We start from the raw sequence: 18,269 nt of genomic DNA, 5'->3' as shown, positions 1-18,269 counted from the left end.
AGCTTATGGGATTACTATCAAATAAACTGGTTGGACTCTAACCTGGTGTTGTGAGACTTCTTACCGTGCTTACCCCAGTCCAACGCTGGCATCTCTACGTCTGTGGGAAATAACAGTTCCCTCTTGCTCCACTAACATCTCTAACAGTTTGGTGGATGACTTGTTCCAGCACCGCTGCTTGCCACTTGTTTCTATATAAAGATAAACAAGTTTCTATAAGCCTAGGCGCACTGCCCTTTGAAGAGACATAGGCTACAGTTAAATGTTGTCACTTACTCTCCCAATCGGTGTGCCAAGATGCTGACAGCCCTCCATTCCTTGTTTAAATTAGCTTTGTTCCTCCTGCAGAGGTGGTCATCAGATCACCGATTTCACACTGGTTCCTGACAATAAATGCAGTTTTGATGCCATTATTTTGCTCTGATAGTAGCTGAATAATTGATGAAATTAGGATTTTTAAAATGCTAAAATCAATAGAAACTCAGTGACTGTGATCGGTGTAACTGCAACAGTACCAGACTTCTAATAAAGGGTCGATCTTCAATGTATTGGAATCTGTTTTTGCATTATCAATCAGGAAAGATAATGAGAATGTTTGTGCTCATCCTCAGTTGGCATGTTGCTGAACTGTTATCACGTAAGTGAATTACGTAGTAAAATAGAAAACAGAAGCAGGAGTAGGCCATTCAGCTCTTTGAGCCTGCTCTGCCATTCATTTTGATCATGGCTAATCATCAAATTCGATATTTTGATCCTGCCATTCCATCCGCCCACCCCCCTCCGTTTCCCTTGATCCCTTTAGCCCCAAGAGCTATATCTCATTTCTTGAAATCACCCGTTTTGGCCTCAGTTATGTTTTGTGGTTGCGAATTCCACAGATTCACCACTCTAAGAGAAGATATTTCTCCTCACCACAGTTCTAAAAGATTTGCCCCTTATCCGCAAACTATGACCCCTAGTTCTGGACATGCTGACTATCGAGAACATTCTTTCTAAGTCCACCCTGTCTAATCCTGGTAGAATTTTATAACTTTCTATGAGATCCCCTCTCACTCTTCCAAACTCAAATTAGGTGCATAACTGAAATACAACTTGACCAAACTTGAATAAGAATATTGTGTTTAGCTTTTGGCATTGTACCTCAGGAAAGACATAGTGGGTGGAATTTCCTGGTCCCATCCGCCACGGGAATCGATGAGGGGGGTAGGGGTGCAGATCATGCAAAGGTCCATTAACCTCAGGCAGAATTTTCTGATCTTGGGGTGAGCGTGGATGGAAAATACCACCCACTGTCTTTGAAATGGGTACAGTGCTGGTTCATCAGTGTGACAATGGGCTTATGGGGTTAGGTGACAATGGTTTCAGAAACCGCAAAAGGCTTGCATTCCCTTGTGTTGAGAAAGTTGAGAGAGTGGACCTGAATAAGGTATTTGAAGTAATATGGAGTCAACAGGGTGGATGCAAAGAAATTATTTTTTCTGGAGGATACATTCTAAATACAATTGCATAATCATGAAACTGGGGCTGGAATGAAATCAGGAAACTTTTTGTTTCTACACAAAGGACAGGAAAATCTGAAATTACTTTTCTAAAAGGCTATGGATGCTGGATCAATTGAGATGATCAGTCCTGAGAAAATAAATTATTGTCAAGTAATGGTATCAAGACAAATGGGTGAAAAGGCATGATCTAGTTAGTAACAGATTGAAAGGCTTGAGGGCTTGCTCCTGTTCCCATGAATGCCATGGGAATTGGGAGAAGAGAATGATAGCTTGGAATAGTGGATGGGGAAATGGCACTCCAAACTGGAGAAGCACAGTAAAAAGTCCCACAACACCAGGTTAAAGTCCAACAGGTTTATTTGGTAGCACGAGCTTTCAGAGCGCTGCTTCTTCTTCAGTGAGTGTTCATCACCTGATGAAGGAGCAGAGCTCCGAAAGCCCGTGCTCCCAAACAAACCTGTTGGTGTTTAACCTGGTGTTGTGGGACTTTTTATTGTGCTCACTCCAGTCCAGCGCCGGCATCTCCACATCAAACTGGAGGAAGAGAGAGATTAATAATCAGTGGACTGCAATGTTACTTGAAATGAAGCTACGTCTCCATGATTCTTACTGTAATTTTTTCCTAACTATGGCTTCACCGCACTGTAAATCTATGTCAACATTCCATGATTAAGAGCTGGCGATCTATTGTCCTGTCTAAATACTGCCAATGTTATGACAGTGGAAAAGGGTCACCATTATTAGGTGATAACAGATGGAGAATTATTTAGAAATAGCTGGTTGCAATATATTCTTAGTTTCTTGAGTTGTAGCATTAGAAGAGGTCTTGGGATCTTCTATTATATTAAAGCCATTACATAAATATTGGTTGCCACTTGGCTACTGGCTGTGAAAAGGCCATTTGCCCACCTTCATGATTAAGAGTAGGAAACGTGGCGTGAAAAATTATATACAATTGATTTGTTCTCTTTGGCAGGCATTGATTTAAGGAATGGATGAGTATTTTAACTATAATTTGAATTAGACATTGTGATCAGTGTGTGCAGGGTGTGTACATTTCAAAAGAACAGATTACCTGTCAATATTAAAACCTCTCAAGTCAATTTCTTAATAAAATTTAACTCACTTGGTCTGCACTATTTCATTGGGTTAGAGCTGTACAAAGTGGGGAATTTGAGTTGTTTAACAAAAAAGGTTAGAATATGAACGTTAGTGTGAATTGCTGGAAGTGTGATTTTTAACAAGTACAGCATCCACCATTTTTGTTCCCTGAATTGTTAATTCTCTATAACGTCACCAAAAACCAGCTATAATTGTGTTAGGATTTAATGTGCCTGCAGCTATGCTGAAGCAGAAGGTCAGATATGATGACATTTAGTGAGAGTCCTTTGTTTGTCGAGGTGTTGAGAGGGAAAGGGAGTCATTTCAAAGCAGGATAAACATATAATGCTGCCAGCTACTTCAACTTCAGTACTATTAATAAATCTGTGGTTACAAGTCAGTGTTTCAAAGTTTCCTGTTGATTGACTATTTTGCATTTGAATCAACCTTGCCAAGTAAATTAACAGTTTATGAAATGATAATGCTGCACATTTCTTTTCCCCTCGCTAGACAATACATTGCATGGTGGGTTGATATGCTGTGGGGAGACCAGAGTACAGCGGGTTTGTTAATCTTCCACCCAGCAATTTTCAAAACCAGACTTGCATTGAATCTGAAATAAGCCAAAACCTTATTTCAGAATTATGAATCGTATGGGTCCAGATTTTGCGGTGGTAATGATGGTGAAACGGTTGACGCTTGCTGTAGTACTCCAATTAAAGTAACAGCAACATCTGCAGCTCACGTGCAGTTAAATATGGAAATCCATATGTTACTGTCAGGTGACGCTGCACTTCACACTGCGCTGCTGACAACCCACTCGCCAACCACCCACCTCCCCATGATTGCAATCAGATAGAAATCATTGAACTAAAATTTGCACCTTGTAGAATGAGGTGTATCTAAGGTTTTTAACGGCATATGAAGTTCATTATTCTGTTGAACAGCCTTACTGGCCTTGAGAAACTATGTTCAATTTGTGAAATGTCAATTTTTCTCATTGTGATAATTCACGCATTTAATTTTATTTTTGTTGTTTTGTTGTTCAATATTTCAGCTTCTACTTGTATTGCATGCTATGTCCCAATCATTTATTTTACAGTCTCTACAATTCTTAATTGGGAGCAAATAATTGGATGCATTTCTCTTCCTGGTTTGTACTCTGAGGATGCTTTAATGAGATTTAATGTTTGTCTTGCTGGGTACTTGGTGCCCGATCATCATAGAGTCCACTCAAACTTTCTTAGAGGTCAGCCTTGAGCACTATTGCTTTGTCATTGATCTCAAACTCCTGAGCCTATGTGTAGCACGGTGTTGAATTCTTGTGTGCAAGTTTCTATATTCTAAATTTTAAAACCTGTTTCTCTGTAGAATCTGTAACATTGCTGCTGACCTCAGGAGCACAGGTTGATGCTGTCGGAAATAATTTATTCACACCATTGTGTGCAGCTGCTGCGCAGGGCCACGTTGGGTAAGATCTCAATTTTCATTTTGAGACTACAGAAATCATCAGAATCCCTACAGTGCAGATTGTTATTGAATTCACATTTCACCATCTGCCATGGTGGGACTTGGGTTCCCAGAGCATTACCCTAGGTCTCTGAATTACTAGTCCAGTGACAATATCACTACGCCACTGTCTCCCCAAAATCAAGTAGCAGATCCTTGACTTATGGGGGTATTTTTTAAATTAATGCACATTTTACCAAATATGTTATCGATAAGCAACAGTACTTTCAATCTGGAAAGACATTAGTCAGATCATTTGTTATGAAATGTAAAGGTCTATTGATCAATTTTTGTAATCTAAGTTTTCATTCTTTTACAGGTGCACTGAAGTGCTTATTGCTTATGGTGCAAATATAAATTATGCTGCTGAAGGAGGTCAGACTCCTCTTTACCTATCTTGTATAAATGGACATGTTGAATGTACACTTACCTTATTGGAAGCTGGAGCGGATTGTAGTATAACGACTGTTGTAAGTACAGGGAATGAGCTAGTGTGTGCCATTTCTCATTGTTAGTATTTAAAATATTAACATTTTTTAAAGTTCTTCAAATTTGGCCTTGGCATGATCAACAAATCAATGCTCTTGTCCTCAGTTTATTCTTGAGATTCACCACTGAATAGAAGTAAAATTAGTAGCTGGGAGTACGGAACGTGAATATCGCTGAAAAGTGAGACTTGCTGTGGAAGCTTTTTGTCTTGACCCATCAGGACAAAGGCAAGAAATTTCAAATCATTGCCACAAATTTTACTACAGGAGGAAAGGTTGGTGATTGGCTAGGATATCAATTCTGGCCGAGGTGGTGCCAAGGATAAAGCAACGGGGACTGTAGTTTGCTTAAGTTCCCAGATAATTCAAAAAAAGGTGCAAGTCTTGAACATATTTCTTTGTTTGCAGGGAATGGAACTTCTGTATAAATATACATTGCTTCTAGCGAGCGTACATGAGCCACATTACAGGCTCGACTGATCATTTTAAATTGGTTTTGCTTACCACACAATTGAGCAACATTGTGTATGAATTTTAGCGCTGGTGCAAAGCAGGTTACTAAGTCATATATCCCAGCAATTGGCTGATCAAATTAACTTGCATGTGCCTTTCGTTGTTCGTTATAGCAGAGTACAAATAATATTCAACAAGCCTGTGCTTGAAAATCTAAATCAATATATCTACTGTTAGATGTGATTCCAAAATTGAGCAGTGCTTTCTGAACAATTCTGAGTTTACTACTAGCTGCACTGATAACCAATTTAAGATATTCAAAAGGAATACGTTCAAACCTTGCACCTTTTTTGAATTACCCAGGAGCTTGAGGAGTCAACCATGCCATGATGCTTTCTCCATGGCAATGTTTCAGCCAATCAACAGAAACTGCTGGAAAGTCTCAGCAGATCTGCCTTCATCTCTGGAAAGAGAATAGAACCAATACTTCAGGTCTGCATGACCATGTGAGAGTCTGGATCCAGACTGGAAATGTTGGCTCTGTTCTCTCTTCACAGATGCTGTCAGACCCCCTGGGATTTTCCAGCATTTTCTTTTTTACTCTGTTCCGGATTCCAGCATCCACAGTAATGTGCTTTTACCTCAGTCAATCAAGGTTGACTTATCAACCATTTAGCACTTTTTTGTCCCGATGTATAAATTGTTGTGATTGTTTGAACTTTGGCATTCTTGCATTTGTCTTCATGCGGGCAAGAACAGAAGCTTTGGCAACATGTCTCCCTATTCACCAATATAGAAGTAAAATCCTTTTTGTTTTTAAATTTGTCTTGCTGGCTTTCTATTTGGTATTATTTAGTATATAAGCTTTGCAGTAGTTCAATGATACTTTTACTTCATCAATTATTTCTATATGGTGCTCAATCATTTTAATTAACAAGGGTGATCATTGAAAAGGATGTATTACAGTTTAAAGCCATTACTATGCTTGTCGAACATATGAAACTAATTTGTTACAGTCATGACAACAGGAGAAGATGACTTAATTGAAATTTACTGTATTTTTGCATTGGTTAAGATTGTGTAGTATGAAAAAATGAACAATTTCCAATGGCAGTAAATTTACTGTAAAATGATCAAAACTCTCCTCATTGTTGAAAAACAGCTTTGCTAAGATGTGGATAGAAAGGGCTGGAAATACTTAGGTGTGACAACATTTCTGGAGAGAGAAAAAGAATTAACATTTCAGGTTGTGACCTTGTAGAGGTGTCCATAGATGCCACCAGGCCTACTGACTATTTCCAACATTTTCAGTTTTAGTTTTAAGATTTCCAGCATCTGCCATATCTTGCTACTTGTGATGTAGAAATTCCATTATACAATTTGTAGCGCAGTTAAAGTTTGGATTGTTTTAAATTCAAATGGAAAAAAAAATTAGTTTTACAATTTAATTAAATTTTAAAATATCTCGTAAGTGTTATTCCAAATTGATAGAATTGAGACTGTCAGTCCACTGTTGTAATGGGGAAGCGCTGCATAATGAAGAACTTCATTCCTTTAGATGAAAGCCGATGAAAGATTTGAGTGGTAATTCGATGCTGATATATTTGGAGTTCAAAGCAGAATAAACCCCAATGTTTGCATTCATCCTAATCGTAAAAGGGAAAATACAGACAAAAAGAATGTTGCATCAGTGAGCTGCAGCTTTGTGGCTTTGGCCATCAGCTGAGTCAGCAAATAACATTCAAGCACCCTAGACTGTGTTTTTTGAAATGCTGCTGGGTGAAGCATGGATAGTCTTTTGTCATCGTTAAGCTTAATGACACAAAGCATGCATTTTGGTTTTAGTGCATCTAGGGTTTCACCAATGTGAAGACCATGTTTCATGTTGTTGTTAGAATATTGGCGCTTGGATTATTTTGTCGTCTTCTCGACAACATTAATACTGACTTCTGTGATTTGTCTTCTATTACTAAATTTAAACATATATAAACAAAACTGCACAATTCTTATTCCACCATATAAACCCAGCAAAATGAAGCATTCATTTATACTGATCATTCTTGTTTCTTTTTGTGAGCTTGTTGCCTGATAATGAAATGGCTTGACTAGCAAAGATTTGTTAGTTCACAAGACACAGATGCATTTGGAGAGAGAAAATGCTGAAAAATCTCAGCAGGTCTGGCAGCACCTGTAAGGAGAGAAAAGAGCTGATTTTTTTTTAGCCCAGATGACCCTTTGTCAAAGTTTTGACAGAGGGTCATCTGGACTCGAAACATCAGCCCTTTTTTCTCCTTACAGATGCCACCAGACCTGCTGAGATATTTCCAGCATTTTCTCTTTTGGTTACAGATTCCAGCATCTGCAGTAATTTGCTTTTAACAGGTGTATTTCGATTTGGCAAGTCGTAAATTATGAAATCGTTATCGTATTAGAAAATTGTGAATTTATCCAGATCAAGTGAAAAAGATAGTTGCTTTGGGATTATATACTGTTGAAAGTGCTCATCTTTAAGAGATCTTGTTTCCAAGTACGACTATTTTGCAGTTCCTGCCTTCCAGTCATATTTGGCTTAAAATTTCATGGTCGTTGCTTGTTTGTCCTGTAGTGCAAGCTGCTTATGTTTGGCAGTTTCGTACAGTGTCTTTAGGTAAGCCTGAACTTAAATTACTTCATGCTTTTCATTTGAACGTAAATTCAGTTCACATGTCAATTTCAATCCTGGCAAAAGCAATTCTGGTTTCCAGTTTGAGTATTGGCAGTTTCCAAGTTGACTAATTGGGGTGACCTTCAGGTAACAGAAATTGCGTAGGAAACTTTGATTTTGTTTTCCTTTCCTTCCTAGAATGGCTGGGCACCCTTTCATGCAGCTGTGAGCTCTGGTCACGTAGATTGCCTAAAGCTTCTCATGTATCATCAAGTATCTGGGGGCAGAAGGTTTACTGATGATTCAGAGCCCAGATCGGACTCTGTGGACCCTGAATGTGCAGAAGGGAGCGATAAATCCACAGTGGAGCCTATGATTTCAGCTGACCTAATCAACCATGCTGACAAAGACGGTTGGACGGCTGCCCATATTGCAGCATCCAAAGGTTTTAAGGTCTGTTTTGTAGCTTTATACTGCCGTAGTGTGTCTGACGACTTCGCACCCTAATTTAAATTAAGATTTTCCCAATGCATTAAGCTGTTTCTGTTCCATGTATTGTAATTCTATAAGTGTAAAACCTTGAAGATGAACAGGGGCTGATCATGTTATCCTCAAAAGGGTGATACAAGGTTAAATTCTCTGCAAAATCATAAGCCCCTAACGGATTCCCATAAACATTGGTAGTGCCTAAAGGTACAATTTAACTCACTTGAATTGAATAGAAGTGAAGAATGAGTGTTGTCTGGTGCTCCCAGTTCACTGGAACCACAAAATGGATCCTAACACAATACAGTTTGTGGTGTGCTTCAAGGAAGGAACTAATATCAACATGCGGCTGACTATATACCTGTTCCTAGTTAGAAGTTAATTGATTAGCTGTTGAGAATAAAATAGTTGTTAACTGTTACATTTTACGGTTCAGCTATCTCTGCCCTTAAGTCCTACAGTACATAAGGAAGCCATTCAGCCCACTATGCCTGTGCTGACACCTTGATAGTAGTTACACTTGGACCCGCATAGCTCTCCATAACCCTGTAAGTTTTTCATCTGCAAGCATTTATCGAACTCTTTCAACATTCTTTATGGAATCAGCTTCCACTGTTCCAGATCTTGGCAATTGGAAATATTTCTCCTCATTTGACTCCTGGACATTTGTTTGACTGATTATTTTAAATCTGAGACTTTGTTATTGACCCATTTGCTAAAGGGAACATTTTTCTCTATTACTCTCTCAAAATTTCTCCTCATTTTCACCTTGTAACGTTCTGCTATTATACTTCTTCACCTTCCCTGTTTCCAGAATAGTCCCAGCTATTTCAGTCTCTGCACGCAGTTGGAGCCCATCTTCCTTGGTAACAACTCATTAAACCTCATCTGTTCACTGTTTAAGCCTTTTCCTGAAACGTGGGATCCAGAATTGCCCATAACTCTCCAGCTGAGCACTTGACAGTGATTTGTAGCTTTCCTTCTATATTCCATTCCTCTGTTTATAAACCCAAGTAACCCATATGTGTTTTTTTAATCAAGTTTCCCCTCCACCTTTAAGGAGTTTTCACCATGGTCTGTCTTCTCAACTGCACATTTCAGAATTGTTACATTTATGGTATGATGTCTTTCCGTATTAGTCCTCTGAGTTCATCACTTCACACTTCTCTGTTTTGAACTCCATCTGTAATGTCTTCATCAATTTCAGCATCCACAACCTCATCACCGTAAGATGATAAGACATAGGAACAGAATTAGGCCACTTAGCCCATGGAGTCTGCTCTGCCATGCAGTATCCTGTAAGTTTCAATAAGATCCCCCCCCTCATTCTTCTAAATTCCAACAAAAATTTCTCCGAGTCCTCAACCACTCCACATACGACAAGCTCTTCATTCCAGATATCATTCTTGTGAACCTCCTATGGACTCTTTCCAGGACCAGCACGTCCTTCCTTAAATATGGAGCCCAAAACTGCTCACAATACTTCAAATGGGATCTGACTGGAGTCTTATACAGCCTCGGAAGTACATTCCTGTTCTTGCATTCATGTCGAGAGGACTAGAATACTACCATTGCATTTGCCTTCCTAACTGCTGACTCAACCTGCATGTTAACCTTAAGAGAATCTTGAACACTGTCTACCATTTTCCCCCGAGTTTATTCATCTTAAATCCTTTTATCAAAGTGTGTACTTCACTAAAAACAAGATAGCTGTTCAAATATTTACAAGTTGTAATGCTATCTGAGCATGCACATAACTGTTTATCAACGTAGAGGTCCTTTTCCGTTAAAGTTTAGCCAGAAGTTAGAAATTCAGCTTTTAGTCAGTTTCAGTGAGTTCAACAGTTCTATTCTTTTGAAATAAATGATTCCCATTATCTGATAAAGAAAGGAGGGAGTGTTGTGTTATTAACGAACTCTAAAGATGGAAAAATTGTGAAGGTTTTTCCATTTATGGTTGACCATTTTATTTAGGCAAATTTGATTTAAAGGATTCTACAAACCATCCTATCTACATTCGTTCTCGTTCTTGTTAACAGGGAAGCATAGACTGGATGACAAATATTTGCTCATAGAAGGGGGAGGCTAAATGTGACTGCGTTCAATGTGGGGAAGTGTGAGATCATCTAACTAGGATCCAGGAAAGATCAATCAGTGTACTTTCTAAATGGCAAGATGCTGGGAACTGAGGATAAACAAAGAGATTTAAGTGTTCAGGCGTAGAAATCATTACACATTAGTGGATAAGTACAAAAAATGATTTAACTAGAATGTTGACCTTTCTCCCAACAGGGCTGTAATACAAAGGGGTGAAAGATATGTTACAGCTGTATAGAACTTTGCTAAAACCCTATCCGGAATACTGCATTAAGTTTTGGACACTGCATCTCAGGAAGAATGTAATGACGTTAGAGGGGTACAACACAGACTCATGAGAGTGATATTAGGGCTAAAAGGGTTAAATTATGAGACAGATTTCATTGACTATGTAGGAGCTGAACGATGATCTAAGTATTGGAATGATAGGATCGATAGAGAGAAATTGGCTTGGCTCTTCTCATTGGATTTTCATCCACTCAGACATTTCCACGTCCCAACACAGCTGCACATTGCTTGGTAGGCCTTCCAAGCCTGGCTTCTCCATGATTGCAGAGTGCAGTGTCCCTCAGATAAGACCTGCCCCCTTTTTACTGCACTAGCTGCTATATGGTAAATTCACAGGTCTGGTATGAATGTTAGTGAATGGATGCATGGCAGTGAATGGGTGAGTGAAAGAATGAATGAGTGAGTGGGTGAGGTGGCAGATGCTTTGTGGGGGTAGGAAAGGTAGACGGTGGTGGGGAATGGTTGGCTCGAGGGGTAGTTCGGTTAGGAAGTTAGGTGTTCAGAGAGGGGTTAGATGATGATAGTCTGGTGGAGGGAGAGGTCACTGAGGGAGGGGTCAGTTCTCAGGTTACCCAAGAGTTGCACTCTGATTTTTCTGTCTAACAGTTTTTGGGTAGTTAACCTGGTAGGTCCCATGGAACTATCGTTGAAGACTTTTGCAGAAGGTCCTGTGGCACAGTGGAATTGCCCATCTTAAATTCAAATTTCCTGGGAGGGCAGTGCGCTAGGATGTCCACGGAACCCCCGTACACATTTTGGTTCACACATCCAGCCTCTGACAATCTGAAGACCAGGAAATGTGTGCCAATGTTTCCTCTGGCCCTTTAAACAGATAAGGAGAATTTCTTCAGCTAGAGAGTGGTGAATCTGTGGAACTCTTTGCCGCAGAAGACTCTGGAGTCCAGGCCATTGAATGACTTTAAGACAGATAGGCAGGTTCCTGATAAGGGGATCAGGGGGTTATGGAGAAAAGGCAGGAGAATGGGGATGAGAAAAATATCAGCCATGATTGAATGGTGGAGCAGACACGATTGGCCAAATGGCCTAATTCTGCTCCCATGTCTTATAGTCTTATGGTGAGAGTTGAGAACGAAGGGGCATAATCTTGAAATCAGGTCTAGGCCGTTCAGAGCTGACTTCATACAAACAGTAGTGGAAATCCAGAACATTCTTCCCAAAAAGCTTCTGAGGCTGGGTCAATTAAAAGTGTCAAAACTTAGATTGCTAGACTTTTGTTAGGCGAGGATAATGAAGACTACAGAACGAAGGTGGGCAGATGGAGTTGAGATGCAGATCAGGCATTTTCCAATTGAATGGCAGAACATTGAGTTGCTGAATGGCTTAAACTGTTCCTATAAATTAATTTGCCAAAACACGTTCTGGTTAATATCATACAATTCCTGGCAGCATGTTTCAGCATTGGTTAGAATCTCTTGGTAAAGTATTTGCAAAGGGAAGAGACCCAATAAGAATTGAAATCAATAGAAGTTGAATTAGAGGGCTATATTCAGTTGGTAAGGTCCATCAACAATGAGGCAAGAAATGGTACCTGTCAGATGTAAGGTGCTGAATCTGGCTTTTATTGGATTAAGAGGTTAATTGGGCATGTCATCTAGCTTGTATTGAAAGATCTTTCAGGCTTGTTAACATTCACCTGCTCGGGGAGTCATGTTCAATTGAGGCTGAGATATTAGGATATAATGAGATATGAACGATGTGGAAGGGATAGCTTGGAAAATAATAAAGCTTTTCAAAATTCACCAACAGAGTGTGGTCAATGGAAATGAAAAAAAAGTTTCAGTTTTTCCCACCGTTGCGGATTTACAACAGAGCTGATCACGAGAGAGAGATTATCAGGTTCCAATGTGAATGTTTAATGATGGAAGTAAAAAGTAAAAGAGCCTCTCTTACTAGTCTTCTAACTTTTCCAGTTCTGAAATTGTTTGGAGATAAATTGGAGACACATCCAATGGAGCTATTTTACTACAGATTGTTTTTCTCCCTTTTCCTGCATCAGAATTGCCTAGAAATGCTCTGCTGCCACAAAGGATTAGACCCAGGTAGAAAAGATAATTGTCAACGGACTGTGCATGATGTGGCCACAGATGACTGCAAACATCTGCTGGAAAATTGGAGTGAGTAAAATAAGATAGCTTGGGAGTATTAAATATAGATCAGAGTATAACTGTAGCAACTTGGCAGAGGAAATTCTCTTGTGATTTGCTTTCTTCCATTTTAATTCACTGCTGGGGTGTGTGTGCAACGGCACAGGTGTGTGTGTGTGTGTGCAATGGTACGGATGCCCGCGTGCGTGCGCTGGCACAGGTGCCCGTGTGCGTGCGTGCGCTGGCACAGATGGCTGTGTGCATGCGTGCGCTGGCACAGATGGCTGTGTGCGCGCGCGCAATGGCACAGGTGGCTGTGTGTGGCCGCGCAATGGCACAGGTGCCCGTGTGTGTGCGTGCACGCACTGGCACAGATGGCTGTGTGCGTGCACGCACTGGCACAGATGGCTGTGTGCGTGCACGCACTGGCACAGATGGCTGTGTGCGTGCACGCACTGGCACAGATGGCTGTGTGCGTGCACGCACTGGCACAGATGGCTGTGTGCGTGCACGCACTGGCACAGATGGCTGTGTGCGTGCACGCACTGGCACAGATGGCTGTGTGCGTGCACGCACTGGCACAGATGGCTGTGTGCGTGCACGCACTGGCACAGATGGCTGTGTGCGTGCGCGCGCTGGCACAGATGGCTGTGTGCGTGCGCGCGCTGGCACAGATGGCTGTGTGTGCGCTGGCACAGGTGGCTGTGTGTGCGCTGGCACAGGTGGCTGTGTGCGCGCAATGGCACAGGTGGCTGTGTGCGCGCTGGCACAGGTGGCTGTGTGCGCGCAATGGCACAAGTGGCTGTGTGCGCGCAATGGCACAAGTGGCTGTGTGCGCGCAATGGCACAGGTGGCTGTGTGCGCGCAATGGCACAGGTGGCTGTGTGCGCGCAATGGCACAGGTGGCTGTGTGCGCGCAATGGCACAGGTGGCTGTGTGCGCGCAATGGCACAGGTGGCTGTGTGCGCGCAATGGCACAGGTGGCTGTGTGCGCGCAATGGCACAGGTGGCTGTGTGCGCGCAATGGCACAGGTGGCTGTGTGCGCGCAATGGCACAGGTGGCTGTGTGCGCGCAATGGCACAGGTGGCTGTGTGCGCGCAATGGCACAGGTGGCTGTGTGCGCGCAAGTGTGTGTGTCGGTGCAGGTGCCTGTGGGGGGGTGGGGGGGGGGGATCTGTGTGTGTGTCGGTGCAGGTGCCTGTGGGGGTGTGTGTGGGGGGGGTGTGTGTGTGTGTGTCGGTGCAGGTGCCTGTGGGTGTGTGTGTGTTGGTGCAGGTGCCTGTGGGGGTGTGGGTGTGTGTGTGTTTGTGTGTGTCGGTGCAGGTGCCTGTGGGGGTGTGGGTGTGTGTGTGTATGTGTGTCGGTGCAGGTGCCTGTGGGTGTGTGTGTGTGTATGTGTGTCGGTGCAGGTGCCTGTGGGGGTGTGGGTGTGTGTGTGTGTCGGTGCAGGTGCCTGTGGGGGTGTGTGTGTCGGTGCAGGTGCCTGTGGGTCGTTGCGTGTGTGTGTCGGTGCAGGTGCCTGTGGGTGCGTGTGTGTGTCGGTGCAGGTGCCTGTGGGTGCGTGTGTGTGTCGGTGCAGGTGCCTGTGGGTGCGTGTGTGTGTCGGTGCAGGTGCCTGTGGGTGCGTGTGTGTGTCGGTGCAGGTGCCTGTGGGTGTGTGTGTGTGTGTGTCGGTGCAGGTGCCTGTGGGTGTGTGTGTGTGTGTGTGTGTGTCGGTGCAGGTGCCTGTGGGTGTGTGTGTGTGTGTGTCGGTGCAGGTGCCTGTGGGTGTGTGTCGGTGCAGGTGTGTGTGTGTGTGTCGGTGCAGGTGCCTGTAGGTGTGTGTGTCGGTGCAAGTGCCTGTGGGTGGGTGTGTGTGTGTCGGTGCAGTTGCCTGTGGGTGTGTGTGTGTGTGTGTGTGTGTCAGTGCAGGTGCCTGTGGGTGCGTGTGTCGGTGCAAGTGCCTGTGGGGGTGTGTGTGTGTGTGTGTGTGTCGGTGCAGGTGCCTGTGGGGGTGCGTGTGTGTGTGTTGGTGCAGGTGCCTGTGTGTGTGTGTGTGTCGGTGCAGGTGCCGGTGCCTGTGGGGGTGTGTGTGTCAATGCTTCACTGGTTAATTTTGGCATTTCCTCAAAGGTGCTTTTAGTTTATTATTCATGCACTAATTTGTTGCTGTTAAATGCATTATATCCAAATATATTGATGCAATTTCTGTTATTTTGAAAAGGATGATCCACGCAAACAAAATGATTTCAACATACTTTGGTAATTAAGCCTCTGTCGCATGCTGTTTAGAATTGTGGAATTTTCTTTTTTTTAATGTAGTGATTGTAAAGTACGTTATTCTGTTTAACATGTGGTACAACACAGTGTTTCCTAGAGGACAGCTTAAATATATATGCAAATATTGGAAATATGCATATTGTATCTGATTTGTTCTTTAAATCACTCTAAAATCTCTTTAAAATCCAGTTATTTGATAGATGATCCTGCAACCATCCAGTGCAGAGAATATTATCACACCACAGTTTCTTTTCTCTGGGAAACTCTGTTCTTTGGTCTGCGATGAACTTTGCATGCTTTGTGGTAGATACAAGTCCTTTAGTTTTAAAAAATTAACATTGACTTGTCCAGTCTTTAGGATTTTCATAATTTAACCTGTGTTAGCGATTTATAGGTACTCTTGATGATGGTAACTATACGCTCCTTTTTTTTCATATAAAGTGCAAAGATTTGACGTATTGTCACTTGAGGATAGGTTTTCACTGAGAATTGAGTGGAAGCAAAGCTGTGTTATGCTGTAACTGGGGGGAAAATAAGATGTATCTTTGTAAAACAAATAGCGATATTTCATCCCAGTTTCTTAGTCATTTTCAGCTCTAGCCACAGATTATTCTTTCTCAGATTTGAACAGGATTTTATGCTGAATTCTTGCCGCAATGTTACCCCACCCAGCTGATGTGCCTCGACACCCATTGTGAGCAGTCTAACAGCAAAGCAACTCTATGCAGCTGTCAAGTATAACAGCTGGAGATGTGCTGCATCTTAGAAAGCAGTTCATGCAGGTCACTGTCTGAATTAATAACAGCTTCATCTACTTGCTAGTGCTGGAAGGAGCCCTTCTCCCTCCCTCCCCTGGTGCCTCTAACTAATTTACTCATTGTACGCACAGCAAAATGAGTTACGCATTCTGTTTTTTTTAGTTGCAGCAGAATCTGGTGGCATATCGGTAAGTCTCATTCAGAGGCAATGAAGGTTTTGTTTTTGTAGGGTGTGGAAGTACCATAATGTTTTGAAGGTTTCAGGTGTCAGGATTTTGAGGAAGGAACCAAGTACACCTGCATTATTCCTGGCCTTGGGGATGTTTGATACTGACACTAGCTGCCCAGTGGTAAAAGGTTTTAGCCCTTAACATAAACAGCTAACTAACACCCGAGGGAAACATGGTGACAGTGCCAGGGAGCCGGGTTCAATTTCTGGCTTGGGTCATTGTGTGGAGTTTGTACATTATTCCTGTGTCTGCGTGGGTTTTCTCTGGGTGCTCTGGTTTCCTCTTACATCCAAAGATGTGTGTGTTAGGTTGATTGGCCATGCTAAATTGACTCTCGTGTCAAGGAAGTAGCAGGGTAAATATGTGGGGTTACGGAATAAGGCCTGGGCGGGATTATGGTCAATGCAGACTTGATGGGCTGAATGGCCTCCTTCTGCACTGTAGGGATTCTATGAACCCTTAATGCTGATGCAATAAAACCAAAAAAATTGCTGAAATATGCCTGGCCATGTATTGGGGAACCCATGTATTTTAGTTTAATATGTCAGTCATGTTAGCATTGAAAAGCATTGTCTGTTGAATTTTGCCACCAATGTTACAAATACGTTGGGAAGAATCACAGATGTCACCTGAACTGAGATAGCATTGAATTTCCTCTCCCTTTGTCCTGTTTCAGCAGAAAGCCACTGGAGACGAGCCACTGTATTTGTTAAACTGCATTTCAGGTTACAATTGATTGATTAGCAAAACCCTTTGTTAGAATATATATTTCAAATAAATTGGTTTCAAACCTGTTGGCAGCATAATTCTTAAGGTCTTTCACTTTCATAGCAGAAGATCTTGCTTTTAATTCAAAAATTCAGCTTCTGAGTAATTGGAGAAATGGTATGACTTCTCTTAATGTGCATTTTAATACAAGTGCATGACTATCTTTCCTTATTGTGCATTTTGTCCTCCAGATGCTCACAAGGTACTGCTGCAGATTTCCACAGAACATGGTGAAAAGGTTTGTAGCGGTACAGAACATGTTGAAAATAACATCATAATTGACAACCTGATCATCCGCAAACTGACTACCTGGGATGACTTATCTAAAGCTGTGACAGTGGCACTTAAGAACCACTTCAAAACTGTCATGAATGGATGGGAATCGTCAGAGGCTTCAACATTTCTGAATAATACTGAATACAGCTTTATTTCAAGTGGCATATCTGCTATTGCAATAGGTATATATTCAATTTTGGCAGCTGAAAAATGAGTTTGCTGTTTAAATAGCCATGTTCTACAGAAGGACTGAAAAGAGTAGGTACTTGCGCAAAGTTGCTAACTGTCTGATTTTTGGGTTGAACGACCCTATGCTCTTCCAGTTTTGGCCTTTTGCACATTCTGAATTTTCAGCTTACTAACAGTGGCAGCTGTACCTTCAGCTGTTTCAAGCTGGAGCCCTTTAATTGTCTCATTAAACTTGCCCACCTCTCTGCCTCTTCTTCCTCCTTCAAAATGCTTTGTTAAACCTTCATTTTTGACAACACTTTTGATCATTTGTCCGAATATCATTGGGTGACTTTACATGTAGATTTGGGAAAGTCAGATTGGCAAAGGTAGTCTGGAACATGAGTTCATGGAGTGTACTCAGAACAATTTCTTTGAGCAGTGTGCTCTATAGGCAATCTAGAAGCAGGCTATTCTGGATCTGGTAATGAGTGATGAGACAGAATTGATTAATAACCTCCTAGCAAAGGAGAAGCCTCCAGATGACTTTATCTTTGTATGATGGCAGTCCTAACATGATAAAATCTCATGTCCTGTTTGGAAGGGAGCCTAAAATGATAAGATATAGTGTTTGACAAGAAGAAGTGTGAACATAAGAACTAGGAGCAGGAGTCGGCCATCTGGGCCCTCAAGCCTGCTCCGCCATTCAATAAGGTCATGGCTGATTTTTTTTATTGTGGACTCAGCTCCACTTAACCGCTCACCATAACCCTTAATTCCTTTACTGTTCAAAAATTTATCTATCCTTGTCTTAAAAACATTCAGTGAGGTAGCATCAACTGCTTCACTAGGCAGGGAATTCCACAGTTACACAACCCTTTGTGTGAAGAAGTTCCTCCTCAACTCAGTTCAAAATCTGCTTCCCTTTATTTTGAGGCTATGCCCCATAGTTCTAGTTTCACCTGCCAGTGGAAACAACTTCCCTGCTTCTATCTTATCTATTCTCTTCATAATATTGTATGTTACTATAAAATTTCCCCTCATTCTTCTGAATTCCAATGAGTATAGCCCCAATCTACTTAGTCTCTCCTCATAAGTCGACCCTCTGGAATCAATCTAGTGAATCTCTTCTGCAC

General features: G+C 42.0%; 1 protein-coding gene across 2 annotated transcripts in view; it reads left to right on the top strand.

Annotated features, from left to right (window-relative positions):
* cttnbp2 (cortactin binding protein 2) overlaps window positions 1–18,269 on the top strand; it is a 161,770-nt gene that overhangs the window by 94,690 nt on the left and 48,811 nt on the right. For both annotated transcript variants that reach the window (XM_080191100.1, XM_080191099.1), the window contains 5 exons: window positions 3,975–4,074; window positions 4,432–4,582; window positions 7,896–8,150; window positions 12,586–12,703; window positions 16,881–17,147. In XM_080191100.1, coding sequence (XP_080047226.1) covers window positions 3,975–4,074; window positions 4,432–4,582; window positions 7,896–8,150; window positions 12,586–12,703; window positions 16,881–17,147 — 891 coding nt within the window. The remainder of the gene's footprint in view (window positions 1–3,974; window positions 4,075–4,431; window positions 4,583–7,895; window positions 8,151–12,585; window positions 12,704–16,880; window positions 17,148–18,269) is intronic.

This window comes from Carcharhinus amblyrhynchos, chromosome 6, assembly GCF_965287045.1.
Source record: "Carcharhinus amblyrhynchos chromosome 6, sCarAmb.v2.hapA, whole genome shotgun sequence".
NCBI classification, from domain to species: Eukaryota; Metazoa; Chordata; class Chondrichthyes; order Carcharhiniformes; family Carcharhinidae; genus Carcharhinus; species Carcharhinus amblyrhynchos.
This window is presented reverse-complemented; position numbering and strand designations above follow the sequence as displayed.